Source organism: Lepus europaeus, chromosome 4 (assembly GCF_033115175.1).
Source record: "Lepus europaeus isolate LE1 chromosome 4, mLepTim1.pri, whole genome shotgun sequence".
In the NCBI taxonomy this organism is placed as follows: domain Eukaryota; kingdom Metazoa; phylum Chordata; class Mammalia; order Lagomorpha; family Leporidae; genus Lepus; species Lepus europaeus.
In genome coordinates, this window is record NC_084830.1 from 24,609,509 (window position 1) to 24,634,029 (window position 24,521).

Sequence of the window (24,521 nt, forward strand, 5' to 3'; positions counted from 1 at the left end):
GGGCACCTTCGGGCGGCGCCACTTCCCGGCTGGGCACCACCGGGTCTCGGGGCCGCCCCGCGCCCGGGACGCCCGGCTCTCCCCGCGAGGGGCACCCGCGCGGCCCCACGGTCGCCGGCGCCGCGGCCGCGGCCGGGGGGTTATGAATGGGCGCAGCGGAAGCACCGCCCCCCCCGGACGTGACGCTCGGCCAATGGCAGCGCGGCCTGCGTGGATGGATGAGGTCAGCGCTGTCGTGTCGGGAATGGAATGTGTAAGTGTAACATTCAGAACCGGGTAACACTCGGCGACCGAACGCGGCGGTCGGCGGCGATCGCGCGGGGGCCTGCGAAGCGCCGCTCGGGGCCGGCTCTGCCCGCGGGGAGGACGCGCCGCCGCCGCCGCCGCCGCCGTCGCCGCCGCCCAGCGCCGCCCGCCGCCCGCCGCCGCCGCCGCCCGCCCGCCCGCCGGGCCGCCGCGAGTGCCGGGGCCGGCCCCGCGAGCGCAGAGTAAACACCGGCGGAGTCGCTGCAGGAGGGAAGACAGAGAGATGCAGGGATTTGTGAGGTTACGGCGCCCCAGCTGCAGGATGCACTAGCCGGCCCGGCAGCCCCGGAGCGGCCGCCTTGTGGGGAGCGGAGCGCTGTGCACACGGGAGCGTGGATGAGTTGAAGTTGCTTTCCCGGGGGCTCGTCTTCCACGCCGCGGGAGAGCGATCGGAGGGAGAGGCGAGGCGACCACTTCGGCTTGCCGCGGATCGGGCGCCCGGAGCGTTTGCTTTTTTTTTTTTTTCGCCCCTCGCTTTTCTTTTTTCCTCCGTCTTGTTGCATGCACGAGAATTGCAGTCCGCTGCTCGCCCGCCCTGGGTGCGAGGTATTCCGCCCCGCCATCTCCCGTGCATTGTGCGACCCGAAGATGAAAGACCGAAGGGGAGAAAGTTAAGGAAATCGCCCACATGCGCTGGATCAGTCCACGGCTTGGGGAAAGGCATCCAGAGAAGGTGGGAGCGGAGAGTTTGAAGTCTTTACAGGCGGGAAGATGGCGGACTGGAGCTGAAAGTGTTGATTGGGAAACTTGGGTGATTCTTGTGTTTATTTACAATCCTCGTGACCCAGGCAGGACACATGCAGGCCAAAAAACGCTATTTCATCCTGCTCTCAGCTGGCTCTTGTCTCGCCCTTTTGTTTTATTTCGGAGGCTTGCAGTTTAGGGCATCGAGGAGCCACAGCCGGAGAGAGGAGCGCAGCGGTCGGAATGGCTTGCACCAGCCCGGTCCGGATCATTTCTGGCCCCGCTTTCCGGACGCGCTGCGCCCCTTCGTTCCCTGGGAGCAGTTGGAGAACGAGGATTCCAGCGTGCACCTCTCCCCCCGGCAGAAGCGAGACGCCAACTCGAGCATCTACAGAGGCAAGAAGTGCCGCATGGAGTCCTGCTTCGATTTCACCCTTTGCAAGAAAAACGGCTTCAAAGTGTACGTCTACCCGCAGCAGAAGGGGGAGAAAATCGCCGAAAGTTACCAAAACATCCTAGCGGCCATCGAGGGCTCCAGGTTCTACACCTCGGATCCCAGCCAGGCGTGCCTCTTTGTCCTGAGTCTGGATACTTTAGACAGAGACCAGTTGTCACCTCAGTATGTGCACAACCTGAGATCCAAAGTGCAGAGTCTCCACTTGTGGAACAACGGTAGGAATCACTTAATTTTTAATTTATATTCCGGCACTTGGCCCGACTACACCGAGGACGTGGGGTTTGACATCGGCCAGGCGATGCTGGCCAAGGCCAGCATCAGCACCGAAAACTTCCGACCCAACTTTGATGTCTCCATTCCCCTCTTTTCCAAGGATCACCCCAGGACAGGAGGGGAGAGGGGGTTTTTGAAGTTTAACACCATCCCTCCTCTCCGGAAGTACATGCTGGTCTTCAAGGGGAAGAGGTACCTGACAGGGATAGGTTCAGACACCAGGAATGCCTTATATCACGTCCACAACGGGGAGGACGTCCTGCTCCTCACCACCTGCAAGCATGGCAAAGACTGGCAAAAGCACAAGGATTCTCGCTGTGACAGAGACAACACCGAGTATGAGAAGTAAGTGGCCCTGCCCAGGCTGGGCCAGGTGTGAGGTTGGGGGTGGGAGTGAGGACCCAGGAACCCTCATGGGTTCTCCTGTGCCTTCCTGGCACCGAGCAGCCTGGTTCAGGCATGGGTAGCTCGGAGGTGAGCGCCGGGAGTTTGAGCTCCTGGGGCACACTGCACAGTCTGGTTCCAGTGCCCAGGAGCTGACAGTTTTCCTCTCTTGTCTAGGAGGCCTGCGAGGCAGGGTCCTGTCTCCTGTGCCGGGTGGGGGTTTGCCCCAAGTCTGGAAACCATGCTTCACCTGTGGCCCTGGGACGCGGGGTTTGGGGAGGTGTGCAGAGCCCCGCCAAGGCACGCTTCTACCCCCAGACCGAGACCCTCCCCCAAGATGGATGCTTTGTTAGTGCTTCTCCGCATCGGGAGTGCCTGCTTCCCCCCGGAGTTTCTCAGCCTCACACTGGCCTCTTTCCATGAACCTCCAATGCCTGGTAGTGGTGGAAGATGTTTTAATTTCAGCTCCCAAACTTTGTGTGCCCGTCTGCTTCCTCCCCCGTGGCCTTGACTTTCATGAAGGGGAACTGTGAGCTTGTTGGGGCCTGTGGCCTTGGATTCCTTGGGTTGTTGGTTCATTCATTCATTCATTCATTCATTCATAGATGAATATCCTAAGTCTTTCCTAGGAGAAACTGTTTGTTTTTTTTTTTTTTAAATTGGGGCTCTGTCCCACAGCTGTAAACCCTGGCTACTAATTTAGATTTCCTTTTCTCCTTTGTCTTTATCTATTTGCATATAAATCACAGACTGCTACCCTTTGAATGGGTGTGAGATGCCTCCTACCCTCTGTAGTGAGGCAAGTTTTGTCTAGTTGCTAAGTAACTGAGTTGGTTACTTTGTAGCCCTTTTCAGTCTTCCTCTTCCTTCCCGGTGACACCAACTGACACACTAGATTTGGGGTCAAAGCCAGAGTCTACAAATCAGCTTTAACCTGAGCTTGGCGGGTCAGTTTCCTGGTGGCTGGGGCTGGCACCCCAGACTCTCACTTAGATCTGGCTGTGAAAGAGTTAGTGAGCTCCTACAGTGCATTTCCACGTTACGCCAGCTGAAAACCAGAGCAGCCTTGTGCTGCCCAGGGAAGGCAGGGGAACCTCTCAGCTGAGCGTAAGAGGAACTGGCAGAGGTTGGCAGATTTTGCAATTGATTCATGAAATGCAGAATAGGGGAAACGCTTTACAAACCTGATTGGAACAGGAAGGGGCTACGGTGGGAAAGCGGTGCAGAAGAGAAGGGTTTGATTGTTGGCTGTGGACTTCCTCCGACACCCTGGCCTCTGTGGGAGTGGCTGGAAGGGAAATTAAAGTCTTTCCGTACTTGATTATAGAGAGGGCAGGAGAAAAGTCCCCAATCCCCAACACCTTGTGCTTTTCAAGCTTAAGAAGAGCCCGAGGTGAGCCTCTATTATGAATCCATGTTTGACTCCTGTTCCCAGGCAGTTAGGTGTGAATGTGGGGCGCAGTTGCAATGAATTTAATTTTCGTAACAAAAGAAACTTCAGCTACGGTTGGAAATGAACTGCTTTGTTTATGCAGCACTTACATTGACCTGTTCCTGTGGGGGCTTGTAAGAAAGAAATGCTAGTAGCCTTTCAGGAATTTCTTTGTCTGGTTTTTGGTGAAGGAACTGGAGAGGAAGTCTAGCCTTACTATGTCTTCCCAAGTGTCTCACTGAATTTTGTAGAAGACTCCTGGTGTTCTTCTTCCTTGTCTAAAGGAGCTGCAGCCGACATTCCACTTTAGGAAATTTGAATTTTTTATTTATTTGAGAAAAGCCCTCAGTCCAATCCAACAATTAAATCTTCTTTACCCTCTTATTCCCAAAGTAAGTATGAAATCACATTTTCTGCTGAATGGAAGCTTTTTTTTTTTTTTTTTTTTCCCCTGAGATCAGCAATGAAGAAAGCTGGGGTTGATTTCCTTGAAACTTTAGTCGCTGCAAATTAAATTTAACTAATTTTTGACTCCTTTGTGATTGGGTCAATAAGTTGGGTACCCACACCATTGTTTTGATTTGTGTTTAAAGACCACATGGGGTCGGGACCCTGGGGTTGAGTCTCATCTCAAAAGTGGCAGTGAGTAGGAGAGTCAGTTTGCTCTTTTTCCCAAGCTGGGGTTCCTGTAGCAGGGTCACGTCTGGTTTTCTTTCTCTTCTACATCCCTTGCAGCCCTACTGTTGCTCAGCTAGACAGGATGCACAGTGGGTGTATTTGCTAGCTGGGTGTTCCTGGAGTTTTGACCTGTTACTCTCATTAGGGTGTCAGAGATCTTTATGTTAGAGAAATGGTGCTTGCACACATTATCACCTTTGATTTTTGACTTTGGGACAAATGAAGTGCAGCCGAAACTCTGAAACGTGGAAGAAACACACTAGCAGAGCAAGCAGTGTGCACTGTGCTCTGGAGTAAGAGCTACTGCTGCACTGCTAATACTGTTGCTTCCTAGAAGTTAATCTTACCTATGGGAGATGCACAGCTTCTCCAGTCAAATGCAGGTGAAGAAGGTGGTCCTGGGGTTAGGCATATAGAATGGCCTGTGTAGGTTTTCTCCACATACCGACTCATCACGTGACTTTAGATTCATCAGCTTGGATGGTAGGTTAGTCTTGTGGAAAGGGTGACAGCTTCAGAGGTGTTCCAAGCACTCATTTGGTGACAGCTTGTAAAAACACAATCAATTTTCATCTACCTCTCTTCTTTATTAGCAAATGCCTATGAAGAGGCTGCAATTTAATTTGCTCCCCCAAGTAACCACATTTAAGTTTGCTTTGAATTTATGGGATCTGATAATTACATTGAAAATGTGTGCTATTATGGCCAAGTGAGGATACCACAGAATATATATATATATATATATATATATACAGATGTATCAGTTAAGAACATAGTTATTTTTAGTGACTGTAGCACTATGTGCTGATGAAGACTTATTGCTAATTGGTCAACAAGAGCTACATAGAATGAACAGAAATACTGTTCTCTTGGAACAGAGAGAAAATGAATTTCCTTTGCACTTCTTGACCCAGACTTTCAGGATTATATTAAAACATCCATTTTTATGACACCCATAATTAATTTCCATCAGTAACATGTTTTAACAGATGTAGATGACACCAGCTAAAATGTCACTGCAGTGATTAGATGATTTGTAACGAGGCTTTAGGGAAATTCTTCCTGTTTTTCATCTTTTGAGCTTCTTAGGCATCTTTACAGAATTACTGTATTTTTGTATGAACTTCACAGTTCAAATCCCTCCAGAGGGCATGATTGCGAAACTTCAAATTTGACTATCTGAAACTAGACGAGAGAGAAGGAAACGAAAGGTGGTTTCTATCTTTGACCCCTCCAAGGAAAGCAGTGGTGAACATTTTAAGTAGCTTTGCTGGGAACAGGCAAGATTGTGTGCGGGTCTTTTTGACTTCTCCCTTTTCCTGTGTGTGCTGCCACCATACCTCACAGACCTGGTATCTTTAGAGTCTTGAAAGCAAGTGATTATTCAGCTTCCAGCATGCTCGTTTTACGGGAGTACAAACTGCGGGCCAGGATGTGTTTCTGATGAAGGTCACAAAACTGGTCAGTGGGGCCGGCGCTGTGGTACAGTGGGTTAATGCCTTGGCCTGAAGCGCCGGCATCCTATATGGGTGCTGTTTCTAGTCCCAGCTGCTCCTCTTCCGATCCAGCTCTCTGCTATGGCCTGGGAAAGCAGTGGAGGGTGGCCCAAGTCCTTGGGCCCCTGCAACCGTGTGGGAGACCCAGAAGAAGCTCCTGGCTTTGGATCGGCGCAACTCCGGCCGTTGCGGCCAATTGGGGAGTAAACTATCGGATGGAAGATCTTTCTCTCTCTCTCTGCCTCTCCTCTCTCTGTGTAACTCCGACTTTCAAATAAATAAATAAATAAATATTTAAAAAAAAAAACTGGTCAGTGACAGGTTGCCCTAGGATACAGACCTCCCGAATTTTTCCTTGACCAACATTCTCCAGTTTCCAGCACTGTGCACCCTTGACAGCTCTCTACCCTCTAGGCCATCGTCATGGGTGGCTTCTCAAGGGCTTTCTTGTGAAATACTCTGGGAACCTGATGAAAACTTGGGGGAGCTTTGTCAGTACGACACCACCAACAACTCATACACAATTTGTCCTGTGGTTTTGCCTGTTCCCATTAATAGGAAATAGACATTTCCTGCCAAGGGCATCTTCAGCAGATTCGGGAACTCTTGCTCTGGGGCTTCCACTTTGCCTTGATTGCTGGCTGTGGTGGGTAGGAGCCTGGAGCTGCTTAGTCTGAGAGGAGGTTCTGGAACTTTCCGTGTGACCCTAAGGGGGTTAGGGAATGGGCCGTGAATCCACTGAACAGTAACTTGGATTCTGATGCATTCATAGCAAAAAGAAAATGTGCACAAGACAATAGGAATGTTAAGTGACTTTTTTTTTTTTAACTCCCAGAATCCCAACTGTTTTAACAGAAACCTCAGCAAGTCCATCTCCAGCAGTGAACCTTAGGTGCATATTTTCCTTTTCCATAATGACAGGTGGCAATTGAGATTCTTAGATTTTCAGTGTAAAACATTAATGACTTTCTCCCACAGGTGTGCCACAGCACAAAAGCGTTTCTCAAATAAGCCATATGAGTATATTCGAAAAATAAACGTTGAGGCCAGCCCTCCGCAAAATGATGAAGTTGGCAAGTGCGTCTGTGACCCTAAGGTTCGAGTTTTCTCTGCGCTCCTCTTTCTCACCTCAATCTGAACCTGTTTTCTGAAGCGCACCTGAGAGCCCCATTCACAAGGACTCCCTGCAGAAAGCTGGGGTGTTTGTGCTACATCTGGGGACAGTTGTGTTTTGACTGAGTCCAGTCTAGCAAATGATGATTTTTACTGGAATCTATGACCCAAACTAGGGGCCTGCAGGATTTCATCCTACAGATCATGACTTTTTACTGTGGCTTGGTCAGCCCCTGCTTGCCTGAGACAGCAGCTTTGGGCTGTACAGAACTGGCGGAAAGAGAGATGCCATACACTCAGGTGGTGATTGCTCTTTTGCTCAGAAGGCTTGAAGATGGGCCTTTCCAGAACACAGTGCTACACCCTGTCGGTAAAGACCTTGTGTATGCCAACGTCACACCACAGGATGTGCTTAGTAGGGCCTGGCTGCTTTGCTCATAACCATCTTCAAAGGCAGAGTTACAGAGAGAGGGAGAGACAGAGAGAGAGATCTTCCATCCGCTGGTTCACTCCCCAACTGGCTGCAATGACCAGGCTGGACTGGGCTGAACCCAGCAGCCAGAAGCTTTCTTTGGATCTCTCACAGGGGTACAGGGACCCAAGGATTTGGGCCATCCTCCATTGCTTTCCCGGGTGCATTAGCGGGAAGCTGGATTGTAAGTGGAGCAGCTGGGACTCAAAGCAGCAGCCATGTGGGATGCTAGCACTGCAGGCTGTGGCTTTAACCTGTGCCACAGCACCAACCCCAAGTCAGGCTCTTTGACCAGTAACTAAACTTCAGCCAATAGTGAGGTGGTTGGCCTGAGGCTACACAGCTTGTGAGTGGCTGAGCATGGGCCACAACTCAGGTTTCCAGGGTCCTAGTTCCCAGTTGATGCCACTGAGGTCTGCTGCTCCTGTGTTCCTTTTACTTAGTAGCCCAGAGAATTCAGAGTGAACCAGGCAAGGCAAAGTGGTCTTCAGATACTGCAGTCTCCTGAATTTGTTTCATATTCAAGTGTAAACTTGAAGTCTCATGTTTCCAAGAGCTACATAGCTTGCTGTATTGACTTTGAAGCTCCTCCACCTTGATCAAGGTCCTGTAATAAACAGGAACTCCCTGCTAACTGGGAGATTTATACAGTGCTTGTTATTTGCATTTACCCTACTGGCTCACCTAAGCCTTTCAACCACAGAATGAGGTGTGTTCATTTTACAGATGAGAATATAGGCCCTGGGAGGACCAGGTAACCAGCTCAACATCTAGTGAGTAAACTGCTCTAGCCCGAGGTCTCACATTCCAAACTCCCTCTTTTTCTTAAAGAATGAAACAAAATGTTGACCTATTTCCAAGACAGTTTTCAACAAGTTGAGGTGAGTCAGATGTTTGTGTATCAGATCTTTTATTTCTTTAGTCCTTTCCTTTATCAGCATGTTCCTACAGGAAAATATACGGCCCAGCAATGTGATAAAGATGACCTCTCATTCTGACATTTCAACATGGAGCTCCTGGAACTCCTCCATCCTGGAAGCCTTGTGACTTTGTCCGTGTGGATTTAACTTTCCATTCTGTCCTAGAGCTCTTGGGGGTAAACTGAGGAAGCTCATTAGCAATCCGTGGGCGTCTCCTTTGCCCTCACCAATAGCACCCGGCAGGGTTTTCTCTCTGTGGTTGTAAATAAGCCTGTGGGACAGGGAAGGGGTGCTGTTGCCCCAGGACGAAGTGTGATCCCGTAGACTGGAAAGGCCAGACCCACTGGAAGATTGTTTCTGGAACATTCATCACTGCTCCCCGGACCTCAGGCCCCTCAGAGAAAAAACAGATCATGGAAAACTCTAAACTTTGTGGGAAATTGGGAAAGTGCACAAGATAATGAAATGCAATTAGGTTTCTTTTCTAAAGCTATCATGAGAGCTAGCCATTGTTGTGAAACTCTCAGCACACCTCCCCCAGTGTTTATATCATTCTGTCTTTGCATCTCCTAGTAGCTTGTATGGATATGTTAATGATCATTAAATCAATACTACAGAATGAGTTCAACACATTTTTTTCTTAATTTCCTTTTTTGTGCCAGATGCGTGTGCACTGGAGCTGGAGCCCTTGCATTTGGTTTCGTAAAATCCAAGTCAGATGTGTTTTGGGATGTTGTTTTCTCGTTAGAGTTACCTAAGAGCATTTTCCTGTCCTATTCAATCATCTTTGAAGACAGGATTTTTAAGTGGGTGATTTTTTTTCTAACAGTACTGTAGGTTAGCTAGTTTGTTTTTCTCAGGTATTGTCTGCCCATCTCTCTTTCCCATTAGAAATAAGTCTGGGATGAATTTCACTCTAGTGAGTGTTTTCTTCTCGACTAGGATCCCTGTCTCAAAACCAGGACAGCCCTTCCCCTTGCCCCCACACCAGTCCCTCTGGGGCAGTGGCTGTTTTAAGGTGAGGTTGAGTGCCCACTTCACAAAGTAGCCAGCACTAAATGACTGCTTAGATAAACAGTGGTAGGTGTTAATTGGTCTTACCGGGGGTCTTTGAAGCTGCACGGCTGGGTTTCCTTTGAAGTTTTGTTTTTGCCACAGCCAAAATCCTCCCTGCCTCTTCCTGAGCAGCAGCCCCAGTGCTCTCTCCGGGCATCCTTCCTGGGCTGTCAGCAGCCCTGCAGTCCTCGCTGGGCGGATGTCGGTTCTTTGAGCTGCTTGTATCAGCTCATCGCCTCTTTTGTGCCTGTTTTCGGTTGTTGACTCCGTAGCCCGTAGAAGATGCCTCTGAGCATCCAAGGACGGGATTCCTGTGACTGGGAAAGGAAGCAAAGTGGACCCTAAGCTCATGCCTAGTTTTGCTTGTGATAGAAACGACAGATTTGCAGGATTATTTTTTGTGAGTCCCCTTTTGCCTTTGTAAAAGCCCGTTAGTACTTTTGACTCTGGACCAGCTAAGTAATTGACTCCCAAGGATTCCTGGATTTTTTCTGTTTTTTTAAATTTCCCAGCTTCAGTTTCTACAGGTAAATATGGAGGCCTGAAACTGGACTCATTAAGAAGATCCCAGGAGCTAGGGTGAGTGTGTGAATGAGCCTTGTAAATGCTAACGTGCTCTGCTGGCTGTTGTCATTATGAAAACCCATTTTCTAATTCACCACATAGGTTCACTTAGTTTCCTAACTTGGCTCTTCTTAAGTAAGCCACAGAAATAACCCTACTCATTTCTTCCTTGATCCTTAATCCTGGGAAATTATGGTAGGTGCCCAGGAAGTTCAGCCATTGTTTCTTTATTGTTATTATTACTTATTTGAAAGGAGGAGTTTCAGAGAGAGAGAGAGAGAGAGAGTGAGCAAGCAAGAGAGAGTGCATGTGAGTTTGCTTCCGTCCTCTGGTTCACTCCTCAAATGGCTGCAACAGCCAGGACAGGGCCAGGCGGAAGTCAGGAGCTTCATCTGGGCCTCCCCACCGTGGGTGTAGAGGGTCTAAACTTGGGCCATCCTCTGCTGTTTTCTCAGTTCCATTAGCAGGGAGCTGGATCAGAAGTGGAGCAGCCAGGAGTTGAACCAGCACCCATATGGGATGCCCACGCAGTAGCCATTGTTTCTGTGGGTTGTGGAAGGACCTACATGAGGTCTTCAAGCTGGAGCCTGCAGGCAGCCCAGGGTGGGTGTGGGAGCAGGTGGAATGGTACCTGAGGCAGCCACACACTTGCTTGACGTCATGTTCTCCTGGTTCCCAGGTTGACGTAAGAACACAGGTTTTTCCTTGGCAGTTGACTTTGACACTGTCACCACACAAGGGTAACATTTGGAGAAATGCATTGTATGCATGGAATTCAGCTCCTCAGGGTCTCTCTGAGCTGGTCCAGCAGGGCCCTTCTGTTGCAAAGAGAAGAAAATCACTCAGGTCACTCTTGGGCACAGGACTTAGAATGAGGGGACATGGTGCAGATACTGAACGGGAACTGCTCCAGTTGTCCCTGCCCTGGGCCTGCAGGTCTCTCTTGGGCAACACCTCTGTCCCAGGTGTGTCTGCTAACCTCTGGCCATTTGTTTCTGAATTCTTTGATCCAGGCCCCTGCATTCGACTTCATAGTGATCGTTGTTCCCTCTGGTGACCCGATGAGTGAAGGGACTTCCCTGACACGTAGCCACTCTTGATTTCATGGGTGGACATCCTTTTTTAACAAAAGCTTAAAGTTGTTTCCGGTGGCAGCGGCTGTGGTTAGGGGAAGTGGGCTGTGGCAGGCATTATGGAAGCCATCTCCCGTTGGTACTCACATAGTTGAGCCCAGTTGATGTTGGTGATAGCAACAGCAACCATTATCTTATTGAGAGTGTACTGTGGCTACTATCTTCTGTAATCTTCTGTCTCCTTAGCAGGAAGATCCCATTTTATAAACTGAGTCAGAGAGTCTTTTAAAGTCACTTGCCTGGAAGCACACATGAGATCCTATGGGCTGAGGCTGCCTGACTTCCGGCCCTGCCTTCACACCTGTGGCACTGCCCTGCCTTGGCCCAGCTGAGACGGGTGCCATGAAAACCACCCTTAGTCACTGGTGCGGAGACTTACACAGCATCACGTGGGCTTCTCACTGCAGTGTGCTTCATCTCACTTTAGAGACACGGTTCTCACCTGTCTGGCTTTCCCAGCCTACAGTAGATCAGAAGCAGTCAATGGAAAGCGGAGAACAGGACTCTTGCAGACAGATCTGAGAAGAAGAGACAGGGCCGGCGCCATGGCTCACTTGGCTAAACCTCCGCCTGCGGCGCCGGCACCCCAGGTTCTAGTCCCGGTTGGGGTGCTGGTTCTGTCCCGGTTGCTCCTCTTCCAGTCCAGCTCTCTGCTGTGGCCCAGAAAGGCAGTGGAGGATGGCCCAAGTGCTTGGGCCCTGCACCCGCATGGGAGACCAGGAGAAGCACCTGGCTCCTGGCTTCGGATCAGTGCAGCGCACCGGCCATGGTGGCCATTTGAGGGTGAACCAACGGAAAAAGGAAGACCTTTCTCTCTGTCTCTCTCTCTCACTGTCCACTCTGCCTGTCAAAAAAAAAAAAAAAAAAAAAAAAAAAAAAAAAGAAAAGAAGGGACAGACGCTGGCAACCCAGACATAAAGAAGTAGGTCAGGAAGTTACACAGGGAATGCCCAGAAGTAAAGCCGCATGCAGTGCAGTGTAAAAACAGCAGGCCCCATTCCCGGAGTGAGGGTGTCTCCCAGGTCCCGGCACCCAGCACCGTGTGTGCCTGCCACCATCAAGAGCTTCTGTAAATACTTGGTGAACTACAGTACCATTCAGATGACCTGCGGCATCATTTGTGTTCACTGTCCTTTGAGAAAGTGGAAAAGCAAATCATGCATTTCATAACCTTTAAACACACTTGGTTAATACAAAGATACTTATAGGAATGAGTTCTCCATCAGAAAACTTGTCTGTGGGCCCCTAGCAACTTCCCCAACAACTCAGGAGAGATGGGCCTTTTAGGGTAGCACTGGCTTTCTGGTATTTGTTGCTAACTCTGATTTCATTTGCTGATTCACCCAGAGTTCCTAATTATCATCAAATGTAAAATTTCTTCCAATAAATGTTTTTTCCCCCAAGTCTGCTCTTTTTTCTTTCTTTCTTTTGTTTATTTTAGACCGTGAGAAATGGCAAGTGTTCTGATGGTGTGGTGTGGGCCTGTAGTGCCAGCTGCATTTGATTGACTAGCTCCCAGAATGACCTGGGCTCAGGTGGAGAGAGGGACCTTGGGCCGGGGTGGGCCTGCCTGTGGTGCGTGGAGGCTGTGGTTTGAAGGAGGGTGCGCAGGAGGAGATGAGGGGCATTGGGTCTGCTGCTCAGGGCCCCCCTGGCAGTTTTGCTGGGGCACATGTCATTAGGTTGCTTTGCTTTTTCTGCACTGCTCAGGGAGCTGCGCGTGGAAGTGATGGTTGGAAGTGTAGGATGGAGGTCTTGCTTCCTAAATATGTTCCCGCACCGTGACAGATGGATACAAATTGTCCGTGGTACTGTTGATGGAAAATGTGAGCGAACCACTGCCGATACCACCCTGCATGGGCATGCCTCGGGGCTTCTCCCAGTTACCCTCATGTCGTGTAGACGTGCTGACCCAGCGCTGCTGCCTCTCCTCCCCGTCCACGTAGCAGAGCCGCATTCTTCCTCCTCCCTTCTCTCTCCACGCACCCTCTCCTCTTTCTGGAAAGCTGCCACCCAGTTCCATTTCTCCCAGAGTCACTTCCTCGGTGCCTCAAAGTAGGCCAGTTTCTTCTGGCGTGTGCCCTTACAGATGCTTCGTGCTTACCCACTGTGGCTTCTCATTTGTTTAACTTGTTGGCTTTCTGTCTCCCTCAGTAGATTGTAGAGGCCCTGAGGGAAGGATTTGTGCTGTTTTTTGATTGAGCACCTATAGTGTGCAGGCACTAGGGATTCAGCAGTGAGCAAAGCACCCATATCCTGCCCTCAAGATGCTCAATCCACCAGCTGGTGCTGTGCAAGTCATGGCTCCTGTTAGAAGGTGGTGCATGCTGGGCGGACCAGCACCATATGGGAAGTGGGTAAGGCAGTGGCTCTCAACCTTGGCTTTACAACAAAATCTGGGATGCTTCTGAAAGGAGGTCTCAGCCCAGTCCAGGCCAGACTCTCCAGGGCTGAGTCTCCTGGTTTTTGAATAGCTCACCAGGTGGTTTGGATGTACAGTGAGAGTAGAGGTGAGGTGAGGGGGTTGCAGATTTAAATATGGAGCTCACAGTATTTCATTTTTCATCACTATAACAAAATACCTGAGGCAGGCTAATTTACGGAGAAAAAGGAGGCTTATTTAGCTCACACTTTTGGAAGTTCAAAGTCCAAGATTGTGTAGGCCCCGTTGGTGTGGTCTTTGCTGTGGGCTTCAGGCCAGATGGTATCACATCGTGGAGGAAGTGCACGTAGGGGTGAGTGGTCACATCTCAAACCAGGACATGGAGAGACCGGGCCAGGTTCATGGTTTTGTAGTTCCTCTTGTGGGAACTAGTAAGGGATCTGCCTTAATCCTTTTGGAGAGCACACCCCAGTGGCCAGTGGAACTTCCTGGTGGGCTCTACCTCTGCAGCGCCACAGCACCTCCAGTCCTGCCACCAAGGGAGCCATGCCTCCAACACAGGGAACCTTTGGGGGAACAGTTAGATCAGAGGACAAGAAAGGTCTCCCTTGGGAAAATGACATTGAACTTGCTCTCGAGGTGTCTTGGAGTTGCAGCATCATGCCCGACAGACTCATAGTAGGCATTGAGTTTTGTTGTATCAATGAAAAAAAATTACATTTATTTAACCGATGGGACTTACTTTTACCACTGTTGACTGTAGATTCAAAATCAGTGTCAGTCTCTTTGGTTTATAGCACAAGCCTTCTGTCCCCCCTGCAAGATTTGTTCATTCGCTTATATACCCAGGGTTTGTATTTTCAAATGGGAAATTTCTTCCAATAAATCTGTCTCCCCACCCACCTCCCCCAGGACCTTTCTTCTTTTTTTGTGTTGGGTATGAGTCTCGGTGAGGCAAAATTAAAGTGAACCTAGGGGCTTTGGTGGATAATATAAATCCAAAATGTTATTGCTACAGGAAAAGCCATTACAGTATGGTCTTTTAATCATCTAATTTTCATAATCTGTGTTAGTGGAACTCTCTGCCTATATGCTTAGTTGTAATTTTTCTCCCAGAAGATCTGTTGGATACAAAACAACAACAACAACAACAGAACTTTGACTTTGGCTCAGGTTCCATCCAAATTCTGTGAATCGATAGAGGAGCATTATCACAGAGCATGTAGTGACGCCGGGCTTTGTTGTGCTCCCACAAGTTCATATGGCGATTTATCATTTCATTAAAAAGCAAAGGGAAAAAGGAAATACAGAGGAAAGGTCTACAATCATTGCTTCCACAGGCCTCCATTTCTCCATTTCACATCTCCTGCTTGTTTGTGTTAGCTTGTGGAATTCTAGGGGATACTGGAAAATGCACTCAAGGTGTAGAGATAAAATGGAGGATGCACGGTCTTACAATCACTTGTATTAGGCCTTAAAAATGGATTCAAATCTTATGACCATCATATGCTACCTGATTAAGTATGAGTTATGTTTTCTGTTTTCACACAGGTTGGGAAGGCCATTTTCCACAATTGTTAGTTCTAGGTTTGTATATCTAGAGTAATCCGAAAATCCAATCAGAAGAAATCTAATACTGAATTCCTTTGCTTTACTGAGAGGCAGAGAATAAATTCTTCTTGCAAATGCCATTTCTTATATGCTACATGCTCCTTGCACATTCACACTGCATTAACAAAGATACCTTTAAACCACACTTTTTATGACAACTGCATTTTAAGTATGCAGGTGTGATGTTGCAAACCTATAAATGTAGGGCAGTCAGTCTTTTGTTGATTCAAAAAGCAGAAATGTATATATTCTGAATTTAGATTGTAGAGCTAACATTACATGTTTTTAGAAATATGGACAGTCTTACATTAAGATAAAATTTACCTCAATGTTTAGTACTGTTAAAAGAGTAGTATTTTCATGCACTTATTAGAGACTTAGCTGTGTCCAAGGAGAACCTCAAGTAGGGATAAAAGAGAGCAAAAGGATTAAATGTCAAAATAAATCCTAGATTTCTATAAGAATATACTAAGAAAGGAGCACCCTTAAATTCTAATTATGAAGTGATCATCTTGAGAGTATTGGAATCTGAGTCTCTTTGGGTCTCAGTTTCTCTCATCTGGTTTTCCTGCATGGGGACCTGTGAGCCCACAGCTGATTGGGGCCATCACACCTGTACATGCAAGTGTATGTCTGCGTATATGTTGGATGTTTGCTCAGGAAGGGGAGTGTGGTGTTGAGCTGGCCCCAAATATTTGGAGACGTAGTTTTGTCTGGTGAGAAGAGCACTCGGATTATCGAGGCAGTCTTAAGAAGCAGTCGTGGAACTTTGGCACCATGTAGGTAGGGCCATAGAGATCCAGGGAGGTAGGGTGACTTGCCCAAGGTCGTGGAGCTCGTTATGGAACTCACATCTCTTCCCTTGCAGCTGGAGAGCACCTGGAGGTTGGACATACGGGTTCTGTGTACCAGAGGTTTGAATCCCATAGTGGCTGTCATGACCTGTGAGACTCTAGTAAATTGGGGATAATAGCAATTCCTACTTCACAAGGTTGTTACTGTGAAGATTGAATGAGTAGTAATCCATGTAATATACTCAGAGCAATGCTTGGTATATAGTAGACACTCAACGAAGAACCATCGGTGCTGTCACTATTGCTCTGTCTAGCCCATTAAACCACCATAGACTCGTGTCATTTCAGCCTTCACATTTGCATGTGTTTAATCATTGTTTTAATTTCATTTCTTTGATTTGACCTCTGTTTACAGCTCATTATAACTGTAGTGTGCAATATGATATTGTAACTTGCCAGTCATTTAGAAGCTCTTGGTGGTTTGGCAAGAACCCAGAATTCCAACCACCTGTTGGAACTGTTGCCAAAATACGAAAGATTTTCATTTCCCACAAGTTGTTCCACGAAGAGCATAGATCATTAGTATGACTTTGTGTCTTTAAAGAAAATTCTTTCTCCTTTTACAGAAGAATTATGTTTCCCATCACTTCTGTGAAGCTGAGCAGTTATGTAGGTCTTGTTCACGCCTCTTGAATAAACACTGGACTGCGTGCCGGATGTGCCAGTGGCATCGCCTGAAATGACATTGGGAGATAAACCTGTGTGAGACGAGGCAGGTGGAGCCAGTGTTTGTTCTCTAGCAATGCAAGTAGCCAAGCGAGCAGTCCCATCATGCAGGCGCACGTAGCAAACCAGGAAACGATAACAGCGAATAACTTTCTGCTCTGAACAATTTATGTAGCTCTTAACAATGGACAACTTTTCTTTTAGGAAGGCTTTGTCGGCAGCAGCAGCACCCAGGCTGCGGTACGGCTTCTGCATGTTAACTTTAAGCAGTGTGTGCCCGTTCTTGATGATACACCTGGAAAAGCAGCCCAGGTAGCCTTGAGGGAGGATCTTCTACTGCGATTTGAAGAAGATCTAGGAACATTCAGACACACCAGAACCTAGATTTTCATTCTTGACCACAGGAGACACAGCTGTAGTTATGAGCAAACACAGTAGAAGAGCTTTTCTAGGATACCATTTTTTTTCCCCCACCAACCCTAAATGTGATCTGATTCCTGTTGGATTCCATAATGTAGCAGGTTTGCCATCATTGGGTCCACTGTGTCCCTTGGAACTTGACCCTGTCCCCCTAAAAGGCACATTAGAACGGGGTTACGTTGTCACCTCTCAGACTCATGTGGCGTGTTCTTCACGTTGGCTTTTTATAAAGGGACTTTGGTGAATGCTTCATTAAGTATAAGTGAGACCTTCCTGCTGTCAGCTTGGGTTTGATACTGCTTGGCGCGAGACGAGAAGCGGGCTGTGTATTTTGGGCACAGTGATGATTACAGGGCTGTATCTGTGTGTGGAGCATGTATTCAGAAGAATCCAAACATTTTTTCCCCCTTTCTGGCAATATTCTAAGGCAGGTGCTGGGTGTTGATTTTGGCCAAGAATCAAGGGGTTGTTTTAAAAAATTCTGTTTTTGGAGGGCTGGTGCTGTGGTGTAACAGGTAAAGCCACCACCTGCAGTGTCAGAATGTCAAGTGGGTGCTGGTTAGAGTGCTGGCTGCTCCACTTCCGGTCCGTCTCCCAGTTAAAGTGCCTGGGAAAGTAGCAGAGGATGGCCCAAGTGCTTGGGCCACTGCACCCACATGGGAGACCCGGAAGAACCTGCTGGCTCCTGGCTTTAGACCAGTCCATCTGTGACCATTGCTGCCATTTGGGGAGTGAAACAACTGACGGAAGTCCTGTCTCTCTCTCTCTGTAACTCTGCCTTTCAAATAAAATAAACAAATCTTAAAAAAAACCTTTTTTTCCCTCCCCTTGTGGTGGTAGGGGATCCTTGCTTTCCCTGTCCCGAGAAGTTCTCGTCTTCCCCACAAAATAAAAACTGCCCTGCTTTCTTCCAGTAAACTGACGTGTAGATTCAGGCAGCAGCATGCTAAAAAACAGAAACAAAACAAAACTGCTGTGTACTTTCAGTGAACCCATTTAATTAGAGGAGAAGAATTGACGGGGTCTCTGAAAGTGGGCTTGCTCTACTGCAGGACATGGTGTGAGAACTGTCATTTGAAACCTGTCATTTTGGTCACCCTCGGGGGTATAAAAATGGTCCAGTGATTTTTCAGATAACAGAGCATAAATCAGCAGGCCGTTTGGCCTGCCCTTCAGCCCAGGGCATTACCTGCTTATCAGGCGCTCATCTTTAGAAGCCTCTATTAAGCACTTGGCTGTCCATACAGAGCAGGTGAGATGGTAATCTGAGTGTTTTCCACACATGTGCATGTGCCCGCTGAAGCTTCTCTTCCACCTTTATTCTTTCACGCTGAGTAATTTTAGGGGTCCACACCTAGCAGACTTTGAGGGTCCTCCTTATCTGGTGTCATTCAGGACCCTGGGTGCATTCTGGAATTTGGACTGGGGGCTGTGGTCGAGGGGCTATATCTCTTGACTCTCTTTTGGAGGTTGTAGATTATTCTATTTTGCACATTCTACTTAGTTTTTCTACACCTTCCTCCATATCTCAGCGGCCACCCCTACATGTGTAGTTCGCTTGCCAGGTGATTTGATTATTAATTTATAGCCCTTTCTTTTCTTTTTTTTTTTTTTTAAGTTTTTATTTAATGAATACAGTTTTTCATAGCTACAACTTGGGGAATACAGTGGTTCTTTCCCCTATACCCTCCTGCTCCTCAGCTCCCATCCCACCTCCCTCTCCCTCTGCCTCTCCCATCTCCTTCATTATGGTTCATTTTTAGTATGACTTTATATACAGAGGACCAACTCTATACTAAGCATAGACTTCAACAATTTGCACCCATGCACACTCACAACATATACAGTATGGTTTGGGGAGAAAATTTGCAGTTGATTCTCATATTACAATTCATTAGGGACAGAGGAGCAAGTGCACAGTGACTACTGTTGTCCCTTTACCAATTAACACTCCTTTTTACTACGTCAGTGATCATCTGAGGCTCTTGCCATGGGCTGCCAAAGCTATGGAAGCCTTTTGTGACCATAGACTCCATCTGTATTTGGACACGGCCATAAGGAAAGTGGATGTTCTCTCCTCCCTTCAGAGAAGAGTGTATCTTGTAGTCCTTTCTTTAGTCAAGAAATTCTAAAAAATGGAAGGTAAGCATATGGCATTTTCTGGAAGTTTTAATCTTTTTTTTTTTTTCCCCTTTCTCCAGTATTTGTCCTGTCCTATAGATCAAGGGGACCAGACCAGAAAAAAGAAACGCTGGGGCCAAAGTACACAGCACCTCTTTTGGTGATGGGAAAGTGTCCTTAAGAGACCCCACTGTTTCCCTCCAGATAACTTTGAATCACAGAGTTATTTGTATGTTTCACCCTTCTTATTCTGCTTGGGCTCAAATTGGTAAGACTTGTGTTGGCTGTAATCTTTAGAATGTCATTTGGCTCCATGAGAACAGGGGTTGGTATATGTTTGTCTTTAGTCTGTTTCCCTGGCTTTGCTTGTACTGGAGCCTCTAGAAATACTTGCTGAGTGAGTGTCTTTGGTCCTGGTGGCCTGCTAGTGCAGACAGGGTGACTTTTGGGACTGAACTGTTAGAATTTTTTTTTTCTCCCTTGCCTTTGGAATAAACAACTCAAATGGAATGTTAAGTAGAAAAAGTTTGGAAGAGGTTTTTTTTTTTTTTATTTTTTTAAATTTTTTCACCCCAATCCCCTTTGGGATTCAGGATAGTAGGAATGAAATGAAAGTTTGGAGCTTTGATATAACTTAAGCAAGCTTTTGCCATTTTAACTACTGATAGGTTCTCGCTCATAACTCTCATATTGCTGCCAGCCTGTTTATGGGACTTGAACTGCATTCTGTTGTCTTGGCCAGGTACAGTTTATCTTGCTCCAAAAGCTGCTTCCTTTTGAGGGGGAGGCTAATAGATGGTGAACTCATTGCTGAGGCTTGTGGTGGGGTTCTCCAGCAGTTCCACCGTGGAAGACTGTGCCCCTGGGGCCACCCTAATCTCAGTCCACACCGTCTGGTGCTGAAGGGGGCACCTGCATACCCTGCTCAGTCAACCACTCGGGATCCCAGACGCCTTTGTTGAGCTCTCCTCACTTAGCGTCTACTGCGCCTAAGGGGAAGAGACATGGTATTTCACAGGCCAGCTTCAGCTTCCATGGTTCATCCCTAGGCCAACTGTATTCCTTTTGGCAGGGCTTTGGTTGACTCTCTGCAGAACAGCATCTGGCAGCTCCTACCTCCTTCGACCAGCATGGATTTTAGCTACTGTTTCTCTGTAGGGACTCCGGTGGTATCAAGGCACCACTTTGCGGCTGGTCACAAAGCCCTCCCTCACGTCTGCGTCGTGTCACTCTATTCTCTTTTTGGTCACCCTCCCTCCTTCCGCCGAAGGCTGTTTCTGCACGCGCACACACATGCACGCGGGTGTCCTTCCTGTCCCCTGGTTCTTCCTTCTTATCTCAGGCTACCCACTGCACTCAAGACATGCTGTTCTTGCACTTAAGAGTTCTCATCTCTGAAGCGTCAGTTTATGTTTAGCTTTTAAGATAGAGCCACCCACGTGTTACAGCATGAACCACAATCCGGTAGTGTTTTGGAAAAAAAAACCAACAACAACCCAGATTGCAGAAGTAATGTCTCAGCATTGTTAAGAGTTCAAAGATCATGACAAGTGAGCGTTCCCCAAAATACATTTTCTGTGCCCACCTTTCAGAGTTTATATTCTTCGCTTTTCTAAGCACAATTTTTTTATATTTTTCTGAAAATAGGATCATTGCACATATACTATTTTGTATTGTTTTTGTTTGTCACTACATAATGTATCAAACAGTGTGCCATGTCAGTTTATAGCTCTCTAGAATGTTAATAGCTGTATGATACTCCGTTTTGAAACTAATGCTTTGGAGATGGTGTTGTGGCATAGCAGATAAAGCTGCCATGGCATCCCTGTATGGGCCTCAGTTTGAGTCCTGGCTGCTTCATTTCCTATCCAGCTCCCTGCTATGACGCCTGGGAAAGCAGTGGAGGATGGCCCAAGTGTTTGGACGCATACAACCCGTGTGGGACTCCAGGAAGAAGCTCATGGCTTCGTTTGGCCCAGCCCTGGTTGCTGTGGCCACTTGGGGAGTGAACCAGGGGATGGACAATCTCTTTCTCTGTCCCTCCCTCTCTCTCTGTAACTGTGTCTTTCAAATAAAATAAATTTTTAATAAATACATAAATTTGCTGGACCGGAAGCAGGAAATAGGTTTTTTTTTTGAAAGATAATGCTTTGATTGGATTATAATTAAGTGTAGCAAATGGCATTTGACTCTTGATTACCATCTTTCTGTATATTCACTCCAAATTCTTTGAATAAGAGGAGCACCTTAAATATTTTTTAGTAAAATGTTTTTGGGGGTGTGTGTGGTTGGGGAATAATTAACTTTACTGCTTTTTCAGTTGCCTACTCCTGTTTAAAATCTTTTATTTTCTTAAAATTTGTTTTAAAGGATATAATAATCTTTTTTCAGTCTTTCCTCAAAACACCAAGTTTCCCTTTTTATTCAGTTTATTTTAAAGGTTTATTTATTTAATGTGAAAGGCAGAGAGAGAGAGACTGACAGAGACAGAGAGACAGAGACGGGTATCGGTCTTCCATCTATCTGCTGGTTCACTGCCCATATACCTGCAACATCCAGGCCAGTCGTCCAGGCTGAAGCCAGGAGACAGACGCTCCAGCCAGGTCTCCCATGTGGGTGGCAGGAACCCAAGTACTTGAGCCATCACCTGCTGTCTCCCATGCACTTGGCAGGAAACCACATCAGAAGTGTGGAGTAACCAGGACTCAACTGGCACTCCAATGTGGAATGCGAGTGTCCCAAGCAGTAGCTTAACCTGCTGCACAACAATGCCTGCCTCTAAAAATCTGTTGTAAAGGCTAAAACGCCTGAAGGCATGTTCATTTTCTTAATATAAAATGGAATACAGTTTATGTCTTGATTTATCCTGAAGAGCAAAGTGCACTTGCTGAAAGACCACCAGGCTCATGTAAAGGAATGCATAAACGCTTCCCCGGACTCCACTGAGACTGACAGTTGCAAACAGTAGAAGTTGGAGCATGACCCATGAAGCAAGTGTGACTAGTGAGAGAGTTGTAGATATTTGTGGAGAGTGGGCTGCCAGACACAGTTGCAGGCTGTTTCACATTACTTCACTCAGTGCTTTCCAAATGCCTCTGTTTTTTCCCTGGTGGTGCCGATGGGCACCCATCATAGCCGGCTGGATGATACAAGACCAGGACCAGGGCAGTGAATGGGTCTTACTATGATCTGATCAAAAGCAAACAAGAAAACAGCAAAGGAAAAAAGAAACAGCAAGGACTCACAGTTTTCTAATGGGGCTTGCTGGCTTTTCCCTTTCTTATCAGAAGCAGCAGCTGAACAGAGGTGATTTCTTTCCTTGGGATCAGGAAGAAACTGTCAGATTTGGGTTTCTCTGTTCTTTTCTGTAGCTCTTTCCCACTTCCTCCCCCTCCACGTGTCTTCTGTTGTTAAGTGTCTGCAGCTCTAGGCTGACCCACTCCAGAAATCACTTGGTGTTTTTTGGCTGAACCAGGATCATTTCTGCCTTAGCAGCTGTCCCCAGAAGGGACGTACCGGCTTTAGTCCAGAAGAGCGCATGCCCACACTGCTTACGCAGCTGCCATTGAAACACCCTGATTCCTTTTTCCCCTTCACCTCCAGGTGTTATGTTTCCATGAACATTGGTCTTCATTTCCCCCAAAGGCGTCTATGAATGACCTTGTTCAAGTATCCCTTGCTGCTTGCAGTTCCCAAAGCAATAAGTTTGGGAATGTTCTTAGTGCCAGCCAGGAGAAGAAGGGGTATCAACAGTTGCTGTTCAATACGTTTACTTTCTACCTGCTGGCTTCCAACTGTATTAATTTTTATGTGCTCATTGTGCATTTTGTTTAATTAAAAGCAGTTCTATTCGCAGAGGCACTTGTAGGATTTTTTTTTCCCTGAAATGAATAAAACAAATAGGCATCTGGTATTTGTTTTGTATAACACAATCCCCATAAAATGAGGAGTAATAAAACATAATTATCTGAAAAGGCTTATTTTATAAGCCTGAGAATGGACTTGTTTCTACCAGGTTTTTAAACTCTACTCACAGAATAAAGAATCTCTTTGTACACTAATAGGTAACAACAGTATCAACAAATGCTTCCCAATGAGATGCAGGAATCCAACCTTTTATTAAACAAATGATTTGTTTCCTGTTACAGTGTTGATTATAAAAGTGTGTCATCACTTTCATTCTATATAGATAGGTTGAAGGAGACTATGTCTTGTCCCGTATGCCGTTTAATTCATACGGTGTCTTTATGATTTTTTTCCCCATCAGTGTAATTAAGAAACAATTTTTAGTTGGTTGTTGAATTTTTTTAGGTCACAGATCACTGTGGATTCTAAAACCTCCTTTCTGAGAGTTCCACATCAGATTTTAATGTACATTTTTATAGGATTTGTAGACCTTTTGATACTTGGTAAAGACCCTGCCAGTGCCTGATAATGATTCTGAAAGCAGTGTCTAGGATCTGAAGCTAACGTCGCAGCTTTCGTATGTGAATATCTGATGACAGACAGTCATTCAGTGGTTTTGCAGTGTTAAAGTTGGGCTCTTTTCTAGGAGTGGAGGAATACTGTCATCTGAGGCAAACAAATTAGAGTGTGGGACGCATAAAAATTACTAATTCAAAGGTACACTTGCTGTCAGATTGGATGACAGTGCCTATATCCCTGGGGGCTCCTGTTCCCGAGATGGTTTCCATTGTTTCTGTCCAGCGCTAGGCGTGAGCCTTGAGGTGGTGAATTCATCCTCGGAAGTTGTGCACCCATTGCTGCAAGATGAAAAGAAGCAGTCACAGAATCATGCAGCACCGTATTTCATGGTGACAGCTTTATGTGGTTGTGTGATGTTGCAGGGTCTTGTATGTGATATCGAACCTTTTCTTCGGAATCAGAGCACAGGGTTTTATTGGAGAAGGGAGGCTTCAGAAGCGGCTGAGTCTTACCTAGCATTAGGGCCCTAAATAGTTACTCCACTCTGCCTGCTACAAAACTAATTGCTTAGAGGAAGTAAAAGTATGTATACCTTATATTTATGTCCTGTTTGAGTTGCCTTATCTTTTTTTTTTTTTGCACTGAGATTACACTGAAGTATTCATATTATTACGAATGCAAACTGAATTAAATAGACAAAGATACTTGGTTTCTCACTTCATGTTGTCATCCACTGGAGAATGAGTCGTTTAAAATAGGTGCATGGTTTCCTCATCCAAAGGGAAGCTGAACATTCCAGCTCTAGATCAGCAGTCACCCTGCGTGCTAATTTGAAATACCATTTTTGAACATACTTGGCAACTTAAAGTGCCCAATTAAGAAGCTCTGTGGAAACAGGGAGTCTGTGGAGGTGCAATTAGTCCTTAAGATTCACAGCATTTCCTGTATGTGTGGAAGGCCCTAATATGAAGTCACTGGACACTATAGCTTGACGCCAGGTGCTTAGAATAGGGGTGTTTTCAGAATGGATTCCTTCTGTACTCTGACTCCAAAGTCGGTTTGCCTACAGAGGC

General features: G+C 46.8%; 1 protein-coding gene across 1 annotated transcript in view; it reads left to right on the plus strand.

Annotated features, from left to right (window-relative positions):
• The first annotated feature begins 441 nt into the window (after positions 1–441).
• The window catches only part of EXT1 (exostosin glycosyltransferase 1), a 303,212-nt gene continuing 279,132 nt past the window's right edge, over positions 442–24,521 (plus strand). The window contains exon 1 of the mRNA XM_062188077.1: positions 442–2,065. Coding sequence (XP_062044061.1) covers positions 1,104–2,065 — 962 coding nt within the window. The 5' untranslated portion in view covers positions 442–1,103. The remainder of the gene's footprint in view (positions 2,066–24,521) is intronic.